At 40.7% G+C, this 19,537-nt stretch overlaps 1 protein-coding gene across 1 annotated transcript in view; it reads left to right on the forward strand.

The window, feature by feature from the left end:
• Nucleotides 1-19,537, forward strand: part of ARHGAP15 (Rho GTPase activating protein 15) — a 652,966-nt gene that overhangs the window by 593,565 nt on the left and 39,864 nt on the right. Inside the window, exon 13 of the mRNA XM_057745533.1 lies at nt 3,481-3,586. Within this exon, the coding sequence (XP_057601516.1) occupies nt 3,481-3,586 (106 nt within the window). The remainder of the gene's footprint in view (nt 1-3,480; nt 3,587-19,537) is intronic.

Consider the following 19,537-nt stretch of genomic DNA (forward strand, 5'->3'; position numbering starts at 1 on the left):
AGCAGGTATGGGAACCACCATGTACTTTTATGAGAATTCTTATGTGGAACTGAGCTGCTCACCAATCAGACCATCAGTGTCTCTGCCCACCACAAATTATTTAGAGTGTTGTGCAGTGTCAGGCCACCATAGCAAGTGTGTTGTCACCAACTGGCGCCAGCTCAGTTCAAGTATTACCAACACAGTTTGAATGTTCACTGCAAGCAGGTAGTATGCTCATTGCTGAAAATAAAAGGTGAAGCATACCCAGCACTGGTCTCAGAAAAGATAGGGCGGGGGTGGGGAGTGGTGAACGTTTACGGAGTACCTACTTTCTACTAGTCATTGTTAGGTACGTTACGTACTATCTTGTTTAATCCGTAACGTTGGCCTTTTAGACATTTTTCAAAGAAAATAAGAAACTTGTCCAAGACCCCACAGCTAATAAAAAGCTGTTACAGAATTCAAACCAAGGTCTGTCTGTTCCAATCCATGTTCATGTTCACTAATTCTTTCTTCATTCATTTAACCCACTATATACCAGTATAAGAGCTGCCTCAATTTATAGGAAAATTCTCGCTTTAATGAGAGAAATTGACAGGCATTCAAGCCATGAAAATAGCATACAGAATGCTATGTAAATAGAGTGTCCTAAATGCAATGGAACATGGAAGAGGGACTCTGCCTACGGAAGTTCGTAATTCTTTTATCTGGTGGTTAAACAGACAAAGTAAAGTTTTAATTCCTGCCCAAACAGCGCGGCAGTGACCTCGCAAATTCAAGTATTTCCAATTAAGCAACCCCAGCCTTTCTTAAACCTACCCTGACTGGGTCATATATTCCCTAAAACTGAGGTTTGCTGGTTATAGGCATTTAGACCACTCTCCGCTTATTGTCTGTCAAGCTTAGATCATGGCTTCTACTCCTGTAGTCCTCAGTGTCTACAGATCCCTTTTTTTTGGAGACTCTGGCATTGACCTAATCATTACTATGGCCAGAGACTTCAATGAAATTAGAAAGATCTCCTGTCCTCCTTTTTTCTCCTCTCCCTTCCTCACCTCTTCCAAATCCAACTTTATTGCTTGAATCAAGTACTTCAGCAGATCCTCAGGTAAATTAAACTACTAGCATCATGCCAAACTATGCAGAATGTATCCATCTCATAAATATATAAATGTATGTGCATGTACATGTTTATGTATATGATCATTGGTGTGTGGCATTAGCTTCAGATGGCTAGATACAAGGTATCCTAGTATCCCTAAGTGTTGTCCTGAACATACTGTACCAGTTTTACTCTCATCTTTATTGACTTGTTTTACTTCTTTTTCCGAGTCTCTTGTATCCCATAGGCTCCAACTGGTCCTGGGAAGCATCACATTGTCTTACGGTCATTAAGCTACAAGGGGGCTTTCTAGCCTTTTGGCAGAAAGATTAGATCTGCTGCCTGCTATGATGTTGCAACTGGCTTTTCTGTTTCTCTCTCTTTTGCTCTCCCCTTTGTCTCTTTCGTTTGCCATTGTCCAATCCATATTATGTTGGAACTCTTCTCAGAATAACTGCAATTTTGAAAGATGTAACTGTGGGAGGCATTATTTATAGGCCTTTGTGGTTTTAGGAGGAAGAAGAAATGCTTCCAAGCAGAGTTCTACTAGCAAGATTGCCCCTACCCTGCTTTAGCCAAATACTATCTTCTGCAGGATATTTTCCGGTAATTCCTTATAAAAAGTTTCTTTTGCAACAGTGTATAGAAAAAAAACCAAAACCTGACATTTTCTACACTAACTCTTTCTTACCTCACACTATCAAGTTTTTATACCTAACAACAGATGACTATGAATTGGACTTTGAAAGCACATTGTATTAGGAAGTGTATTTGGTTTAGTATCAGAGACCCACCTTCAAAGGCTTCAGTACACAAGGGCTTATTTTCTTACATTAAAGAAACTCAGAGACCAACAGTGCAGGATTGGTCTAACTGCTCCACAGATTCAGAGAAGCTCTTTATACTGTGCGTTCCACTCTGCATGGCCTCAGGTCATCTCATGCTCATGTCGTCTACATTCTAAGGAGCAGAAAGGCCAAGAGGCTACAAAGATGAATTAGCACCCTGAACACAGCCTCCCCAGAAGTCCCTTATAGCACTGTGACTGCAGTCTCAATGAGCAAACTCTGTCAGGGGGTCGCTCCAGCTGCCAAGAAAGCCAGGAAATGATCTTTTAGCTGCCTATGGCCACCCTTCATGGATATTGGGTGCTGTGTGCCTTACGTATTATTCTCTTACGTATCATCTTTTCCAGCAGTGGACTCTTTAGAATTATCAGGAGCTCTGTGCTGGAAGTCAGAAGTAACGTTTAGAAAGGAAATATATGAGTCAATGTATATGAAGAGTTTAAGTTCAAGAAATAATTACAGTTCTAGGCCATGGTTAAAATTATGGTAAGGTAAATTCTCTCGTGTACTGAGTCACTCAGTTCTTCTTATGCCATCCATGCCCAGAAAGACAAAAAGAAACAAAAGGAAGGAAAGCAATCTAAGTGGTATGTACAGCTTCCTGTTTTTTAAAGTGTGTATGACTAAGTATTATGCTTTCAAATTTTTTTGTACTTTTTTGTTGTACAGCAAAAACAAAATGTATAAGGGAGAAAAGGTAGCATAGAACTAATTAAAAAATGACTTACTCCTCCACAAAATCAACCAAAAGATAGGATATTGGTAATTTAATCAGAATGTAAGTCCTTGTGTGTTTGTTGCTGTTGCTGCTGTGACAGATTACCACAAACTTGGTGGCTTCAAATAACAAGAATTTATTATCTTGCGTTCCTGGAGGCCAGAAGTCGGAAGTCAGTTTCACTGGGCAGAAATCAAGGCACTGGCAGACCTGTGTTCCTTCTGGAGGCTCTCTTTCCTTGGCTTTTCCGGTTTTTAGAGCTGTCTTTATTCCTTGGCCCGTGGCCCTTTATCGCATAGCTGTATCTCCTTCTGTTTCCATTGTCATATCACCTTCTCTCTCTGACTCTGATCTTCCTACTTCCCCCTTAGCCACCTTTGTGATTACATCGGGCCGCCCAGATAACCCAGAATAGTATCCCTATCTCAGAATCCCTAATTTAATCACATTTACAAAGTCCCTTTTTCTGTGGAAAGTAACGTATTCACAGGTTCCAGGGATTAGGACATGGACATCTTTGGAGGGCCATTATTCACCCTGCCACAACTTATAAAATAGTAGAGCATTGATGAAAACTGATTGAATACCTGATCTTAACAAGAAGATCATGTCAGAGCCACACTGTTGCTGCTTTCATTTTCCCATGATCTAACTCAGAGTCCAAATAAAGAAACTTTATGATATGGATTTCAAGTATACCTATTCCCTTTGGCTGTCAATTAGAACTTTAAGTTACTAAGACCTAGTCCAAAATTCTGCTAAGAAAATCCATTCATGCACCTAAGAAATCTTATTCTTTTCTAACCTTCCTTTTTAATTTTTTTTTTCAGAGAAGCAAGACAACAACACAAGAATTGAAACTATAAAGTCTCTTGTACAAAAACTCCCTCCACCAAATCGTGACACCATGAAAGTTCTCTTTGGACACCTAACCAAGTAAGTTGTAAAAGTTTCTGGTTGTGTTGTCATAGTCTCATTTCCTAAATGAGCAATATTTAGTCTCAGATCTCTAACGCAAGAGTTTCTGAATGCATCGATCTCAGATTTCCCCCTCTAGCTGATCTAAGGCTTCCTGCAAAAGCTGGGGAATGTACTAGAGGTCGGAAGGGGAACCTACAAAAGGAACTTTCAAAATAATTTCTTTTTCCTGGCTTTTCAACAAGTAGATGTTTGCTGATTGAGTGTAAGAACTGTAGCCAGAGCCCTGGAAGAGGTGGGGTTTACTTTGTTATTTAGTATAAAGGCAAGAGCCTGAAATGATTCAGACATGAGTTCAAAATGTATCCCCACCATGTATCAAGAGTGATGACCACAGATAAGTTACTTAAACTCTCTGATATCCAGTTCCTTCATCTGTAAGACCTTGATTCAGACTAATAATGGGACATCCATGTAAACAGCTAAGACAGTATTTCTGGCAGAAAAAAAGCAAGTGTAAAGACCCAAAGGCCACACAGAGCTTGATGTGTTTGAAAAGCAGAAGGCAGGCCAGGTTGGCTAGAGCGTAATGTGATGAGGGGCATGGCGGTGGAGTTGAGGTCATAGATGTTGGACCAGTGTAAGATCACATAGGTTCTTATGCGCCACAGTGAGAGTGGAATTCCATTCTAAATACAACGAAGAACCATAAAGAATGCTAAATTGAGGGATATACAAGATCACCCTGGCTGACAGGTGGAGAATGATTTGCAAAAGTGAAAGCAGGGAGACCTCTACTGAGGGGACAATAGTAGTCCAGGGAAGAAGTAATGGTGGCTTCAGTGGAGGCCTTAAAGAGGTATTTTGATGATGGGTCAGGTTGGATTTGTTGATGGTTGGGATGCAGTGGGGAAGGGAAAGGAGAAATTAAGTGTGCTTGTTAGGGTTTGGGTTTGGGCAAGTGGAGAAATGGTAGTGCTACACAGGTGGGTAAAACTGGAGGAGAAACGGGTTGAACAGGAAAAGCCAACTGGAGAGCTTCATTCTGGACACGTTAAGTTTGTAATGACTGTTCCTCATTTGCCTGCTGTTGACAGGCAGAGTGCAGTACAAGTGATGCAGTACAAGTGATGCAGAGTGCAGTACGAGTGACAAGGTTGCATCTTTCGCCTTATACATATAGCAATGTTAAAAGCCTGACAGAATTTCAGATAGATTGGGCAGTTTTGCTTTTGTGAGATTAAATCTCTTTAATTACCCATTCCTTGGGCTGAGTCACTCCTTCAGACTATTCAACCAATCCACCTCATGATTTTTAATTGTAAATGTAATGCGCGGAATTGCACACACACAAAATTTAAGCAACTGTCATGCACATAAGTCAAATTTGCCTACCAGGCACTCTTAGCCTGATGAGCAGAAGTAACTAACATTTTTGTATCTACCCTTCCAGACCTGTTCCTAAGGACACGCAAACATACCTGTGTGTGGTTGTTTATTGCGTTAGAGTATATCATTCTGCATATATTGTTCTTCAACTATTTTGCACCTCATGGACAGCTTTCCGTTTCATTAAACAGACATCTGATTCTTTCTAATGACGGCATAGTGTTCCATGGTATGTAGAGTCTGTAATTCACTTCACCGGTCACTGCATGAAGGAACAGGTTTCAATCTAATTCATCATATTTGCTTCTTACTTCTTTCACTCCCACGGGGAACCTGTGTCAAAGTTCAGAACATCCTTTATTGTTAGAATGCACCTTTTTGTCACCTGCACATACTAGCTTCAGTGGGAAACCCAGTGTGGTTAAGTAAAAGGATCTTAGGCTTTAAAGAAATAGAGAGAGAGAGATCTAGAGTCAAATTCTTGTTCTATACTTTATACTCCCTTTATGATCTTAAGCACATAAAATCGGATTAAATAATATCAACCATATCTTGTGGTTATGAGAATTAAATGAGATAATGCATATGAAAAGCCTAGCACAAGGTACGCATTCCTCAGATGTTAATTCTTTTCCCTTAGGATCCAGACACACCATGAAAGGGTTTCAAGTTACAAGTAAATACTGGAGTGCTTATCTCAGTAACTTAAACTGGACAAAGTCATAAAACAAATGGAAAAATATACTCTTTAATGCTATGCAATACCTAGTCTCAGAGATCTTGAGAAATATCCATTACTCCATCTCAATTATTCCTTTTTTTTTCCAACTGAAAGAACAGCTATAAAATGAAGAAACTGAGAATCAGCTCAATCTGACTTCGAAAACACACACACACACACACACACACACACACACACACACAGTTGAGAATCTATTCAATTAAAAGTCTTCAAAGGAGGAGGGTCTTCCACCTTCGTGCCACCCAATCCCAGTATTAACAATGAGTGCCTGATTGTGTTTCTTATATCCAAATCAGTTTCCTAATTTTGTGAGAACTTTCATTCAGTTCAATAGAGATGGAAATAGATGTCTTTAACTATGATTTAAGATTATTACGTCACCTTCACAGCATCCCCATGATGAGATTTTTCACCCTAGCTGGGGAGAACAGTGTCATTACTGGCCACCACCTTTCTTGAGTGACCGTATTCCACCCTGCAGTGATTTATAAACTGGGTTTAATTATGCACAAGTGTGTGCACATGATGATATCTTGTTAAGCATTTCTTGCTAAGTTTTTGATAAACAGCCAATCGTGGCATGTCATCAAAGCCTGAGAAGACTAAATAAGAAGATTGTTTAACGAGAATTTAAATGTATTCATGTTTGAAAGAATCATTAGAATGTTTTCCTTAGTCTTGATGCATTTGGTACTTCTTCAGAAAATCTACCATCAACACTTGTATGTAGTGTTTATTCCAAATTATTGCAAATATATACATATATATATATTTTGAAGTTTGTTTAGTAAGGGTCAGGGAATGTAATGAAGTGCCAAAAATTCCACTTGACCCACGTCGTACTCTATAGCCAACAGAATAGTAGTCCATTTTTGCAAAGCTCCTGAGTTAAACATTCCCTTGAAAGGAGCAACTACCAACTGAGAAAGCTTAATACAGCACAGTTGGGCTGGAAGGTGCATGCAAGTGCTGTCTACAAAAGCTGGAATTTTTAAAGGGTTGGGATTATATTAAGCACAAGATTACACAATAGCTGCACAGGCTGAATAGTGTCAGAGTCCAGAATCCTCATTCTTGATCAAACTCAAGGTGAAGTATGTGTTTCTGCTCTGATAGATTGAGACCAGGAATTCAGAATACACTATCATCTCAAAATGCCATCAGCCAGAAACCTTTATTAATAGGCACTTTCACCAATTGACATTACAGTGATAAGCACTGGAAGGTCCTGTGATAGCCTCTGAATCATCGTATAAATGGCAAGTTCTATCTCTGTTAAAATATGTGTTGAATGCGTGTTCCTTCAGCCTGCTTCTTTGGACAGGCAGGCAGGCAAAGTGAAGATGAAGTTAATGGGAAGGAAGACCTAGAAAAATAAGGGTTGCTTGCTGATGGGTAGTAGTTGGAGGTTGAAAGCCAGGCAAAGAGGTTATATAAGAAATAGAGAACCACTGAGACTCTATCTGTTGGACATTTGCATGATGTGCTCTGTGTTTATGAAAGAGTCGTCTGACAATAGAGTGTAGGGTGAACGAGATAGAAGGAGAAAAAAACCCAAGAGGCCACCTGGGAGATGTAGTTGGGTTGGAGTGAACATATCAAATGGAAAGCAGTGGTCCAAAGCCTGAGACTTTTCAAAGGAAGATGCCATACGATTTTTATCTCTCTCATTTCTTTATCCCCCTTATCCAGTCAGCCGTGGGAATAAGTCTGAGGTTTCAGTGCTGGGTAATTGTAAAAATAGTTCCTCTGATAGCAATAAAAAAAAGCAAAAGGAGACAGTTTTTAGAAGGGTACAGTTTTTTCTCTGTTTTGAAATGCAGCCAGGAGAAAGGAAAAAGAAGATGAGGATATAGAAGATGAATGAAATAGGGTGAACCCTATTTTGTCAGGTGTGAGTTGAATCAAGCCCTCTAGATCTGCTGGTGGGGATGTTCCAGCCAGCACAGTGGGAAGCCATATATGTAGTATAGCTCAAGAATGAAAACCTTTCCTATCTTCGTGCCTTTTGAACCAGTCATCTTAATTGCTAGGGCCCTATCCTAAATAATGGTGGGGAATAGGGGCAGTTTATGCAGAAAAAATTTTACTGTTTTCACTGTGGAAACTTGGAAAGAACCTAAGCATTCAGTGATAGGGGAAGGTTATATAGAACATGGTACATCGGATCGGTTTCATAAAATGTAGATCATAGCTAATTGTTTTTTTAATTAGGGAAATGCTTGTATTAAGTGAAAGTTGGGGGTATAATATTTTATATATTCACAGAGAGTATAAGTATAAATATGTGGGAAAGTTGTGCACCTAAAAAGACGGTAAAGCTATTTGCTGAGATGTTAATATTTCTTTCTTAGAGTTGTTGAATGATGAAAGTTTTTTCCTTCGTGTGTTTCCTTTTCTCTCCTAACAATGGAATAGGAAGAGACATCGAGGTTAAGAGAACCAGTAAAGAGAACAGGCTTTGGAGTTAGGCAGAACTGAATGTGAGCCTTGGGCTTCTCAATTACTGGACATGTAACTTTGAACCAGCCTAACTCTAAGCTTTCTTTTTCCCATCTGCAAAACAGGGATCATAATAGAATCTATTTCTGTGGTGAGGAGTGAAGGAGTAATCCTTTTAAAGATAAAGTAGCTAGACGTAGTAGGTTCTGGATAAGCATTATACATCAACATACATTATTGTATAATGAGAGAAACATAAAATAATTTCTAATTAAATAAATATAGGAAGAATTGCAGAGGCTGGGTTGCCAAATTTCCTGGCTTCCAGAAAATTCTTTACCTCACCATAGAATCTTTTGCCAAAACCTGAGTTTCTATACTGTTCTGACTCAGCCAGTTTCCCCTAGTCCCAGTGAGGCTGTTTTCACATGTTTGACAAACCATGTGACACCTCCACGTGGTGCCCAGTCCCTGTGTAAATTCCCCTGCCCAATTCTGTACTGTCACCAACTCTCCATCGACCTGATCTGAATCTTGTCCCATGTTCTCAAATCCAGCTGTTTTCACCTTCAAAGTGGTAGCTTGCTGATAAGAAAGTCTGGGCAGGCACTGGGACACTGGTGGTAGACACAGGTCCTCCTCTGCTTCCTGGCCAGAGCCTCCCATTACAGCAGTTTCCAAGGGACACATAGTTCTCTTGCCTTGTTGTCTAACTTATCAGAATGGTTTTCACAGTGAGAATTTCCTACCAGGCAGAACAGCACACTGGCCATGTGGAAGCCTGGTAAGTGAGATAATTTAAAGCCGGTAGGGCCTCAAATCCCCAGTGTAAACACTCCTAGAATGTTATCAACTACTTATCCACCTAGAACTGTGGCTGACCTTTTCAAGTTCTAGAATTCCTGCTGCCATTACTGTAAGTAAGCTGTCCTAGCTATTGCTGAAGTCTTTTCTCACATTTTTATTTCCAGGATAAAAGTAATACATGAGAATAACAGAAAATTTAGGAGATAAATCCAAAAATATTTTTCACCCAGCTAAATTGAACTTGTTAGCCAGATTTACTTTGTGGCATGCATTTTGGAAGCCAAAACAATCTCAAATGTTTGTTGGTAGGTAGGAGGAGGATATAAAAGAACATTCAGTTCCCACGTAGGTATACATTGTCCAGAGAAAGTCAGAATGTCTTAGAAATGGGTAGCTTTTAGAGGTGACATAAAATATTGTCACTCATTGATTTTCAAAAATAGCATTGGAAGAATATATTTGCTGCAGATTTTAGATGCAAATAAACATTCAAAGACTTGCACTCTGTAAAATCGGCTGAAAGGAGAGCATTGACTCTAAGAAAATCGTCCAGCTGTTCTTAGAATTCCAAGGTGAAAAAATGATATGGCTGAATAGACAGATCTCATGGAAGCATGCCAGTTGAATGCCTCGTTGAAAGACGAAACTGTTGAGCTGTGGCTATTTTGTGAGAGTAAACTGATATTTAAAGCTTCTCTGTGGTCTTCATGGATGTTAAGTAAAATAGTCTACAAAAGCACGTCAGAGGCAACTCAAATGAATGATGACCTAGAAACATCAGGGTTGTATGAGGAAACAATGGTGAGGAAATAATTCGTCCACCCTGTCTTTAAAATGGCATCGTGGGCATTCTCATATTTTGGGGGGAGGGGGTACGATGTGACCAGAGATGGACTGGAAAGCCCATGAGCCCCCACCCTTCTCACTGGCCAAGGGCACTGGCTGGTGAAGCTCTGCCTCCCGTCAGGCCTCTGAAGGCTCGGCTCTGGTGTGCTTTGGAGCAGGCTGTGTTTTTCTGTGCTGCCTTTGGCATTCCAGCCTTTTTCTGTACACTTTGGTCTCTCACCCAACCACAATACCTGATATCCAACGACTTGCAGGCCATGGGTATTTTTACTGGAAAATAAAGAACCTGAGCAAATTGTTATTTTCCTTTTTTTCTCTTTCTTTTTTTTTTTCCCCTGAGAAACAGAGGCTGCAAGTTGTTTGAAATAAGCCAGAAGCCTAATAGCTCCTTTGCTTGTGTATTTGAAATGGCACCCTAATCGCTTTGAAGAGCTAATGTACTTCCTATGGGCCTGAAATTTCTCAACTGGACTCCCGTGGCAGAATTTGGCCTGGTAGTTAAGAAAATTAATTACTCTGATCGTGAGGATGAAGCAATAGTTCCCAACTCCCTGCAGTAATCATTAAAATGTCATCTACTTAGGAGACATCTTGGCACGGGATTTATAAGGTTTGTGAGCTGGGGGACTAAGGTTCAGTGATCCTTCCAGTGGTGGATCCTTGTTCTGGAGGAGAGCTTTGGGAGACAAGGTTTTAAAGATGGGAGTGAAATTACTTTAGATCCTTTGATTTAACTTTTGAATGTTAGCAGTTAACTGCTGAATAATAAAAAACAAAACAAAACCTAAAAAGGCTACTGCCCGTTTATCACTGTCTTCCCTACCTCATGGCGGTATTTCCCTCATAGGAGGTACATTGTTTAAGCTGCCCCACCCTTCTCCACTGTGAATCTTGGCCTTTAACCTAATGGAAAGAACCGGGGATTTGGAATCAGAAGACATAGGCTCCAGTCCCAACCTCAGCACTTAGAAACTGTACAACATTAGGAAAACTTTTAATGCCTCTAACTCTCCCTTTTGCTTATATGTGAAATAGGTCAGATAAATTCACACTTATGAAAATGTTAACTGTGAAGTCCTGTCCACCCATTCCTTCAGGAAGTCTTAAATGAGTGTCTAATGTATTCTGGGCACTGGACTAGATCAGAGGTTGCCAAGCTATGGTCATAGGCGACATCCAGCCTGCTGCCTATTTTCATCAACGAAGTTTTATTGGAAAACACACACACACACCCACCCCCTATGTTTATGTATTGCCAGTGGCTGCTTTCGTGCTGCAGTGGCAAGAGTTAAATAGTTGTCACAAGTTCACAAGGCTGAAAATATTTGCCATCCAACCCTTTACAGAAACAGTTTACCAGCCTTTCACCTGGATACCAGAGACATTAAAAGGACTCCTACCCTCAATTATCCTATAGTTTCCCAAGGTAGATAAATGAATAAACAATTATAATAAATATGGTACAGTATCACAAGACACTGTGAGAGCACCAAATAGGAGCTGAAGTTTAGCCTAGAGAAGCCAAAGAAAGCCTCCCAGAAGAGAAGACACAGACATCTTTAAGGAAGTCAGATTGACAGACAAAGGCCTGCTATAGGCAGAGGGAAGACTGTGTATAAAGAGGCAGGAAGAAGGAGAACTACAGTGTGGTAAAGACATGGTGACTCCTCTGGAATGATGAATTAGGAAACATAAAAGAGGTGACAGGACATAAGCCCAGAATGTAGTAAACTAGAGCTAAATTGTGATAAACATCATATGCTTTGCTAAGGAGTTTGAAATTCATTCAGTAGACATTAGGTAAATCACCGAAGGGTCTGAGGCAGGCACATGAGGTGATGTGCTTTCTATTTATAAAGATCACAGTCTTTTCAAGTGTGAAGAATAGCTTGTATGAAGGCAACACTAGAGGTAGTGGAACCGGTTAAGAGGCTGGTATGATGTCTAAGTCAGAGATCTCATACTAAGAGAGTGGGGGAGGGGGAGGGAGGAAAAGGGTGGATACAAGAGGCACGGAGGAGGTAGATTCAATAGAACATGCTCGCTGAGTGCCCACAAGAGGTTAAGAGGAAGGAAAATTCCAGCATGGCACCCAGGTTTTGAACTAGCTGAATGGTAATACCCTTAACTCAAACAGAGCAAAAGGAAAAATTTGGAGACGTGAAAGAAGCTAAAATTTTATGGACGTGATGTGATTTGGTGGTTGTTTATATTCCATTAGAGGATAAGAAATATATGTTGGGAATGCAAGAAAGTTGTTTGGGATCTAGATATGAATTTGGGATTCATATCTAATCTTTTAAAGATGGCATTGGGGTGAGGTCATGAATAAACCCAAGGGAAGGTGTGAACCTAGAAGAGTTGAGGACAGTCTCCTGAGGGTGTCCCCACTGAAGAAGTGGCCAGAGGAAGAGGTACAGGGAAAGGGGTCTGAGAATAGCATGCCTGGTAATAGAAAGAAAGCTTGGTCAGAGCAGACGTATGATATTTTTTGTTTAAAACTATTGCTTCCACAAAAGGGACCTAGAAAATTCTCATGGTAATGGGACATTGGGCAGAATTTCTAGTGATGATGATCTCCTGTCTAACACTCATCCTTTGGCTCTTGAAAAATCACAGGAATGAATATATAATAATTCAGAATAAAAAAATAATTGTTCTATAGTATAGTCAGGTCCTGAAAACCTTGGTAAAGGTGGAAATGATGACCTGGTCCCTTCTCCATTAGTGCCTGGCTCCAGGAGGGCAGGAGTTTGTATCATTTTGATTCTTACTCTATCCCCAGAGCATACTACAGTGTTCCACACGTTATGGACACTCAGTGATTTTTGTTGAGCAAATGGAATCACCTGACCTCATTGAAAAGAAAATGCTCATCTAATAGCCATTGATGGTTCCAATTAAGATCAACTTCTTTAAGCTTGGAATCTTGGAAACTTGATATACTTCAGACAAGCACTAGGGAATATTCCGTTTTGAGGGTCTTGTTAAATAAATTGTTTTTCTTGTTTCTCTCCCCTCACCTGATATTTGTCTTTTCATCATGCTGAAGAGAAGAGCAGTTTTAATTGTAAAAGAGGCAATATTATCACTAAGACTGCATGTTAGGAGGCCTGGAGTATAATGATGAATGGGTGCTCAGGGAAGCTGACCTCACTGAGTCAGTCTTGGTCAGGGAATCTGTGACCACCCAACAGTGTTGGAGCCTTTTAGATCAATTGCTGCAGCCCAGGGTGAGATTGCCACCTCTTCTGATTTCTTGATTATCTTGGATTTGTAACCTATCTTGGAATTTCAAAATTTAGCTTTATGTCTTCTGTGAGTACTCTGACTACTAAATTAAAGAATCTCTCTCACTCCTGTCTCCTATCATATCAGCCAACCTCTCTGTCCATCTTTTGTTCCAGATCCAATATTGACTTCCTACTACTTTGAACTATTTAGCGTCAGGTGAAGGAAAAAAAAATATGATTACCAAAGCTTGACCTCTGTTATTATGTGTATAAAGAAACTTGGTTCCCCTGTTTTATGGAGCAGAGACATATAACTTCAAAGTGGAAGGTGAAGAAATCAACCAGACCTCAAGTCACCTGACTTCCAGTCCACCAGACCACACTCTACTTCCTTGCCAACACCAATACTTGATTGTTTCCAGGGAAGAAAGAGGGAGAAAGACAGGCCAACTGTGATAGAGGCACAGGCCCATCACTCAAATAACCTCTTTTTAATTGAACATCAGTTAGAATCCTAATCTTTTAAATAAAATTACCTAATTGCTTAGTATAGTGACATTTAAATAAGAGGTTTATTGGTATCTGTCCTTCTGTCTCTGTCTCTCTCTCTGTCTCTCTAACACATTGCTTTCTATCTAAAAAGCACTAGGAAAAGTTTTATTTTTAGGGGTCCTTTTTAAAAACAAGTTCCATGACTACATTTATTAATGCTTTTGGGTGTGTGTGTGCACATTTTTTAAAAGGCAGTGATGGTCCTGTCTTTTACCACCTTCTTTCTCCTCCTCAAATGGAAAGCACTGAACCCAGATGCCCAACCGCGGAGGATATTCTTCCAGAAGCAGCATCTGGCTTCCTGGCAAGCCCTTCAGGCGAATTGTTTGGGGAGCTTTGCAGTTGTCTCTTGGTCTGTCACGTGTGTCAGATACTGTGGCCTCTCTGGCTGGCATGTCCAGGCAGCTGCCAATTCCTCTTGGTTCACCTTTAATTCTGAGAACTAGCTCCCTCGTTTTCATTTCTTACTAGACTTATTTTTCTCCCCACTGCCCATAAGAATCCCAGGACAAGACTAATTTCTCACTGCTGTCTGCCTGTCAACTTCTTTTCCAGACCTCTGTCTTTTGAACCCGAGTGAAATCCTCAGCCATTTAGTCCTACATTAAAATAGGTTACTTTTAATAATATTTCTCAGCCACTTTTTGTCAGCGTAGTTCCTTGTAAACTGTGGGGTTGTTCCCTGAAAAGAAAAACAAAACATTCCATCGGAGTAATTTATTCTGGTCCGTACACAAGATATGAGAGTGTTCCCGGCATTTGTGTATTATTTAGTTAAATCATATTGGCTCCCCACATCCTTGTCACATCATGAACAAAAGGGCATCTCAGGACTGGAAAAGGGGAGACGACCCGGCAGCATTTACAAATAGCTCCCGCTTCAGGACACTAAAATTTTTGAAGTAGTTTTCTTTTACCTGTTAATGTAATATATTTTTTTACTTGTGAAGGATTCTGTGGGGTTTTTTTTATGGATGATTGTTAAGAACACAGAGTCCAATGGTAGCCCACGCACCAGGAAGCCGTGACAAGGTGCTGACAAGTCCGGCAGCAGCACCTAGCACGCAGAGGAGAAAGCAGAAATTAGAGCTGCAGGGTGACATCCAGGAATAGTTAACACGTAGTAGCTGCACATTTCCATGTAGCTGGGGGGTTTTGCCTCATGAAGGAAAAAGTGCAGATTGTATACAAGGTTTCAGATCCCAAGACTGTATTGTCTGGGCTGAGAAAAGACTGGGCTTTAATAATGAACAGAAGGAAATCTCAGCCATAAGTAATAATTAGTCTGTGGCCAGTGGCAGACTCAACCCACACCTGACTTTGAAGAGGTACGCAACTGAAACCACAGGCTTACCTGGAATGAGAGCCTCTGGGGGACAAGGAAATGAATTTAGGGGCTGTTTGGATCAGGATATTGGGAAAATCTTCAAAATCATCTACAAAACAGTAAAGCTCAAATTTAAGATTAGGATTTTTAAGCCTTTTTTAATATCTGTCTCAATGATGTTTTCTGGTCTATAATTTTTCCCTAGGTTAATTTGTTAATGTGTACAAAGGCAACTGAAAATGCATTCAGAGCTCAGAAGCTTTGTGCTAAATATTGCCCTTAGTATAGAGATTACTTTTTCTCATTTCTAGTAATTTCTTCTCCACAGTGTCATACATTCTTTTGAACCATGCTCTTTTTGCTGACATTTTCCCCTTGTTTTCTGCCTTTTCTCCCAATATCCTCCTCCTCCTCAAATTCTTCCTCCTACCCCGCACTCTGAGAACTCTTTTCACCTTCAAAGCATTGCCAAATACGTCATCCATCTCCCCATTTATCGTTGATACAAATACAGATCAAATACCTATCATGTGATAGACGCTGAGCTGTAAATACGGATAATTTTACCAGGAAAACAATCAGTTCCTAGGATCTGGGAACTTGATTCAGTTTTGTTATCAATCTCTCTGCCCTTATCTGGGAATGTTCACTTCCCTCAATCTTACTTTCACTCCCAACTTTCTGGCTCTAGCCCCGCCCCTTCTGTCCTCACAAGGTTATGCAAACCAGCCTGTTAGTATAGGCATTCGACTAGTCCATCCATGTAATTCAGTAAGCCCCTGCTCTTCTTTTCTTCCCCACTTTCAAAGAGACAAGTAGAACACTTTGGGGCAGGACCATAGCAAGGAGTAGGCAAGACACCCGTGCTGGCACCCGGGCACTGACAGCGCTCTTTTCCTACCCTCCATGAACTGTCAGTTAACATATACATCTTAATAAATATGTTTCCCTTTATCAGTGAGTTCACTCACTCATTCATTCATTTCATTCATTCGTGAATTCAACTAGCATATAGTGTTTGGGATATGAAAAGATAAAAGAAATTACCCCCGCTTTATAGGAACTTTAATTTGTGTCCTTGAGCTTGGACATCAAAACAAAATAAATGTGCTCACATAGTGAAAAGACATGCAAGGTATGATACTTTACATAAATCTGCTTTTTTTATTGTTCCATTCAAACACTTTTTGAGCAATCATTTTACATTCCAGAAAAATCCCATCCTCAAACACATCTCTTCTCTGATTAGAGCGCACTCTGTCCTCTTGGCTTCCTGTTCACCTACCTTTTCCCACTTCTTTTTCATTTCCAGCTGCCATTCCAGAGCCACAAGTGCTCCCCTGGTACTGACCTTAGAGTCATCAGAAAGGGATTCTGTTCACTCTCCCAGTGCTACGTTTCCTGTTTAGGGTGAGACATCCCCCACAGAGATAGCGAGGTATTTTATGGGCGGTTTACACGTCCAGCTATATTTTTCTAACTAGTGGGAAAGGAGAAATAAAATGCACACCCCATTCTCTTTGACCTCACTCTCCATTCATATCAAACTGAAAATAGCCAACTCCTAGGGTGCCGAGCTCTTAAAGTAATTCATACTTCCCTGGCAATCACAGGCATTTACCCTTCATCTCAGCAGAGAAAGGGTAAATGCCTATTTTATCCACCCCTCAGCACATTCCTGCTACTCTGTGCTTGAGTTTCCCCTCCAACACCCTATAATAGGTTAGGTAGGCTATGAAGCAGGTGGCTACACAGAGAAAAGAAAGAAAGGTTCACTGTCACATTCTAGTAATTTCTGACCCCAAAGCACTTTTATCCAAGAAATGGTGATATAGAAGAAAGCGGGCGTGAGGTTGTGTGTGGGCTTGTGGCAGCGGAGATAGCGGGGACGGGGAGGGAGATAGCCGGAGAGAGACGTTTTGTTCATCACCAACGCAGCCACCTGAAAAACACCAGCTAATTAGCAGTCTGTAGCCACACAACACAGCAGTTTAGTACAAGAAGTGAACAATACTTTACCTAATTGAAACTACAGAGCAGACTTAGGTAGGCTGCATGCAATTACACAGATTGGAAGTCAGCCAGGACACTGAGGTTAACAACCCCTTCTCTCAAGAAAAGCACCGCGGGAACATCAATGACCACTAGTGGTAAAGGCTGTCATCCTGCAGCCCATCCAAAAGCCCTCACCTCTCACAACTAAGGCTCCATCAGAACGGCTTACTGGTGTCAATTAACTGGCTGGAAAAAAAGAGTGCCCTCTATCGGTACAGGTGTGCCTGTGCCTGGGCTGTGTGACTAATTCAGCCTTCTCAGGAAACAAGCTCTGAAGAGGCAGAGTGGAGGGGGATTTCAATGATGGAGGACATCCAGCGGGTCCCATGGTGGACAATGGGAACTGTGAGGGCTCCTCCACCTGCTGGTCTCACGGCCAACACGATGGCTGCCTAACCGTTGCAGAAAGTTCTAGCTCAGGATTCCTCACACTTTAAGGTGCTTATCCATCAGATCACCTGGGGATCTTGTTAAAAATGTAGGTTCTGATTCAAGGGGTCTGGAATGGGACCAGAGATTTTGCACTGAGAACAACCTCCCAGGTGCTGCCATCTGGGAACCAAATTTTTAGAAGCCAGGTCTTGCAGGGAAGAGGGCAGAGTCTGGACAAAGAGAAAGAGGACTTTAAAATGAGATTTAACACCCGGAATAATCAGGTTCACTTTCAATCATCCTAGGAACTAAAGGAAGCAGAAAGCTGGAGAGTTCAAAATAGAGTCCAGTCCACTCCTAAAACCCACTTCTAAAATGGTTTTTACCATCAGAGGGTGGAGAGAGGCACGGAATTTGGCCCCTGAACATGTTTCATGAATGAGATGCCTACTCTGAGCAGTGTAGCATTTTCCACTCACTGGTTGGTGCTGTAGCAGAGACACACCAGCCAACAGTGGTCTGGGGTGACCTCCCAAGAACCAAAACTATCTGTCTTTCAAGGTGATTCAAGAGAAGACAAGATGGCAGAACGCAGACCCTCAAAGCTTGACCAATGGACAACGAAGGGAGTAATAATCTTCCTTCAAAGCCTATAAAATAAAGTCAGAGTTGCTGAAAAACATCAAAGAATAGGCCATTGTAAGCTTATAGTATGCAAACTTAGTTTATTGTTATGTTGTGGAGGCTTTCATGCTAAAGCCTGCATGTACTATTAAAGACTTAATTGTTGGGTGGATTAATGATTATCTAGTTATTTCCTAAGTGCTTTTTATGCTAATATCTACATATTTTGTGACTTTTTAATGATAGAATTCACTTTGGATGTATGGAACACACACACAAACACACACACAAACACACACATGCTTAAAAGCAAGACCCAATTAATCCCTGGTGAAAGCACTATGGGTTCCTACATTTATACATGCTGTAAACATGCTTTAAACTAGAAAAGGCTGGAGTTTAAATATACATTTATCCTGATATATAGCTCATCAGTAGCTACAAAAATGCTTTTACTTGCCAAAAATATAAAAATTTAGGATATCATTCAAAATATACCATTTGAAATGTTCAGCTCTCTAAATCCAACACAGTAAAGAATACACACACACACACACACACACACACACACACACACACATACACACACACACGAAGCAGAAGAATTTAAGCATCAATCAATGAATCAACAGTAGCTATGGAGTGCCTACTCTGTGTACCATACCACACTGGGGAGGGTTGGGAAGATAAAAGAAGTATAAAGTCCTACCATTGCAGAGCTATTAATCTAAAAGGGGACAAAGTGCTTAGGAAAAAGAATAGAGGATGATTAACTGCTAAACAGTATGTGCAGGAAGAAGTAGACTAAAACAGTTAAGTCTACAATGAAAGGTGCACCTTAAGTTAGGCTTTGAAACATAAATAGGATTTGGTAAGAACTGAGATGTTCCGTGGGTCCACTTGGGAGAAAAGCCTTGGGAAACCAGGATGTGGCAGGGAGCAAAGGAGGAGGAGGGGCCCGAGAGCGACCTTGTCATGGGTGGGGCCTGACAGGAGAGTTGGAATGTGAAGTCTCAGATCATAGGGGCCCAAGGCAGTTTATTGAGCAGTTGAAGAATAGAAGTTTTGCTTTTGTTTTTGTTTTAAGTATCTCGATTTATTGAAGGGTCAAGTGTGCAATGGATTTGGGGATGAAGAGGCTAAAGGAGGAGGCTTAGAGTAAGTCTAGAGAGCAGTTAGTCCTGTGTTGGCTGAGGAGCTCAGTGGGAAGAGGGGAGTTTCTAGAGAAACTTTAAAGTGAGTTGATAGTATTGGCTGATAGGTTTGATATGATGGATGAATGACTGGAAAGAGTTCAAGACAATGCCAGAATGTCCAGTTTGTAGACAAAAAGAGTAGAGATGTCACTGATAGAAACTGGGTTATCAGTGGACATTGATGGAGCACCAGCTAGGTGACAGGCACTGTTCTAGAAACTTAGAGGACATCACTAAACTTTACAGAAATCACCTTTGTCCTCACAGAGTTTACATAATAAATATAATACACACAATATAAACAGATAAATCAAACAAATAGACATAATAAGCAAGGAAATTCTATAGCATATTAGAAGATAATGGCTGCTAAGGAACTAGAAA

This window comes from Hippopotamus amphibius, chromosome 8 (assembly GCF_030028045.1).
Source record: "Hippopotamus amphibius kiboko isolate mHipAmp2 chromosome 8, mHipAmp2.hap2, whole genome shotgun sequence".
Taxonomy (NCBI): domain Eukaryota; kingdom Metazoa; phylum Chordata; class Mammalia; order Artiodactyla; family Hippopotamidae; genus Hippopotamus; species Hippopotamus amphibius.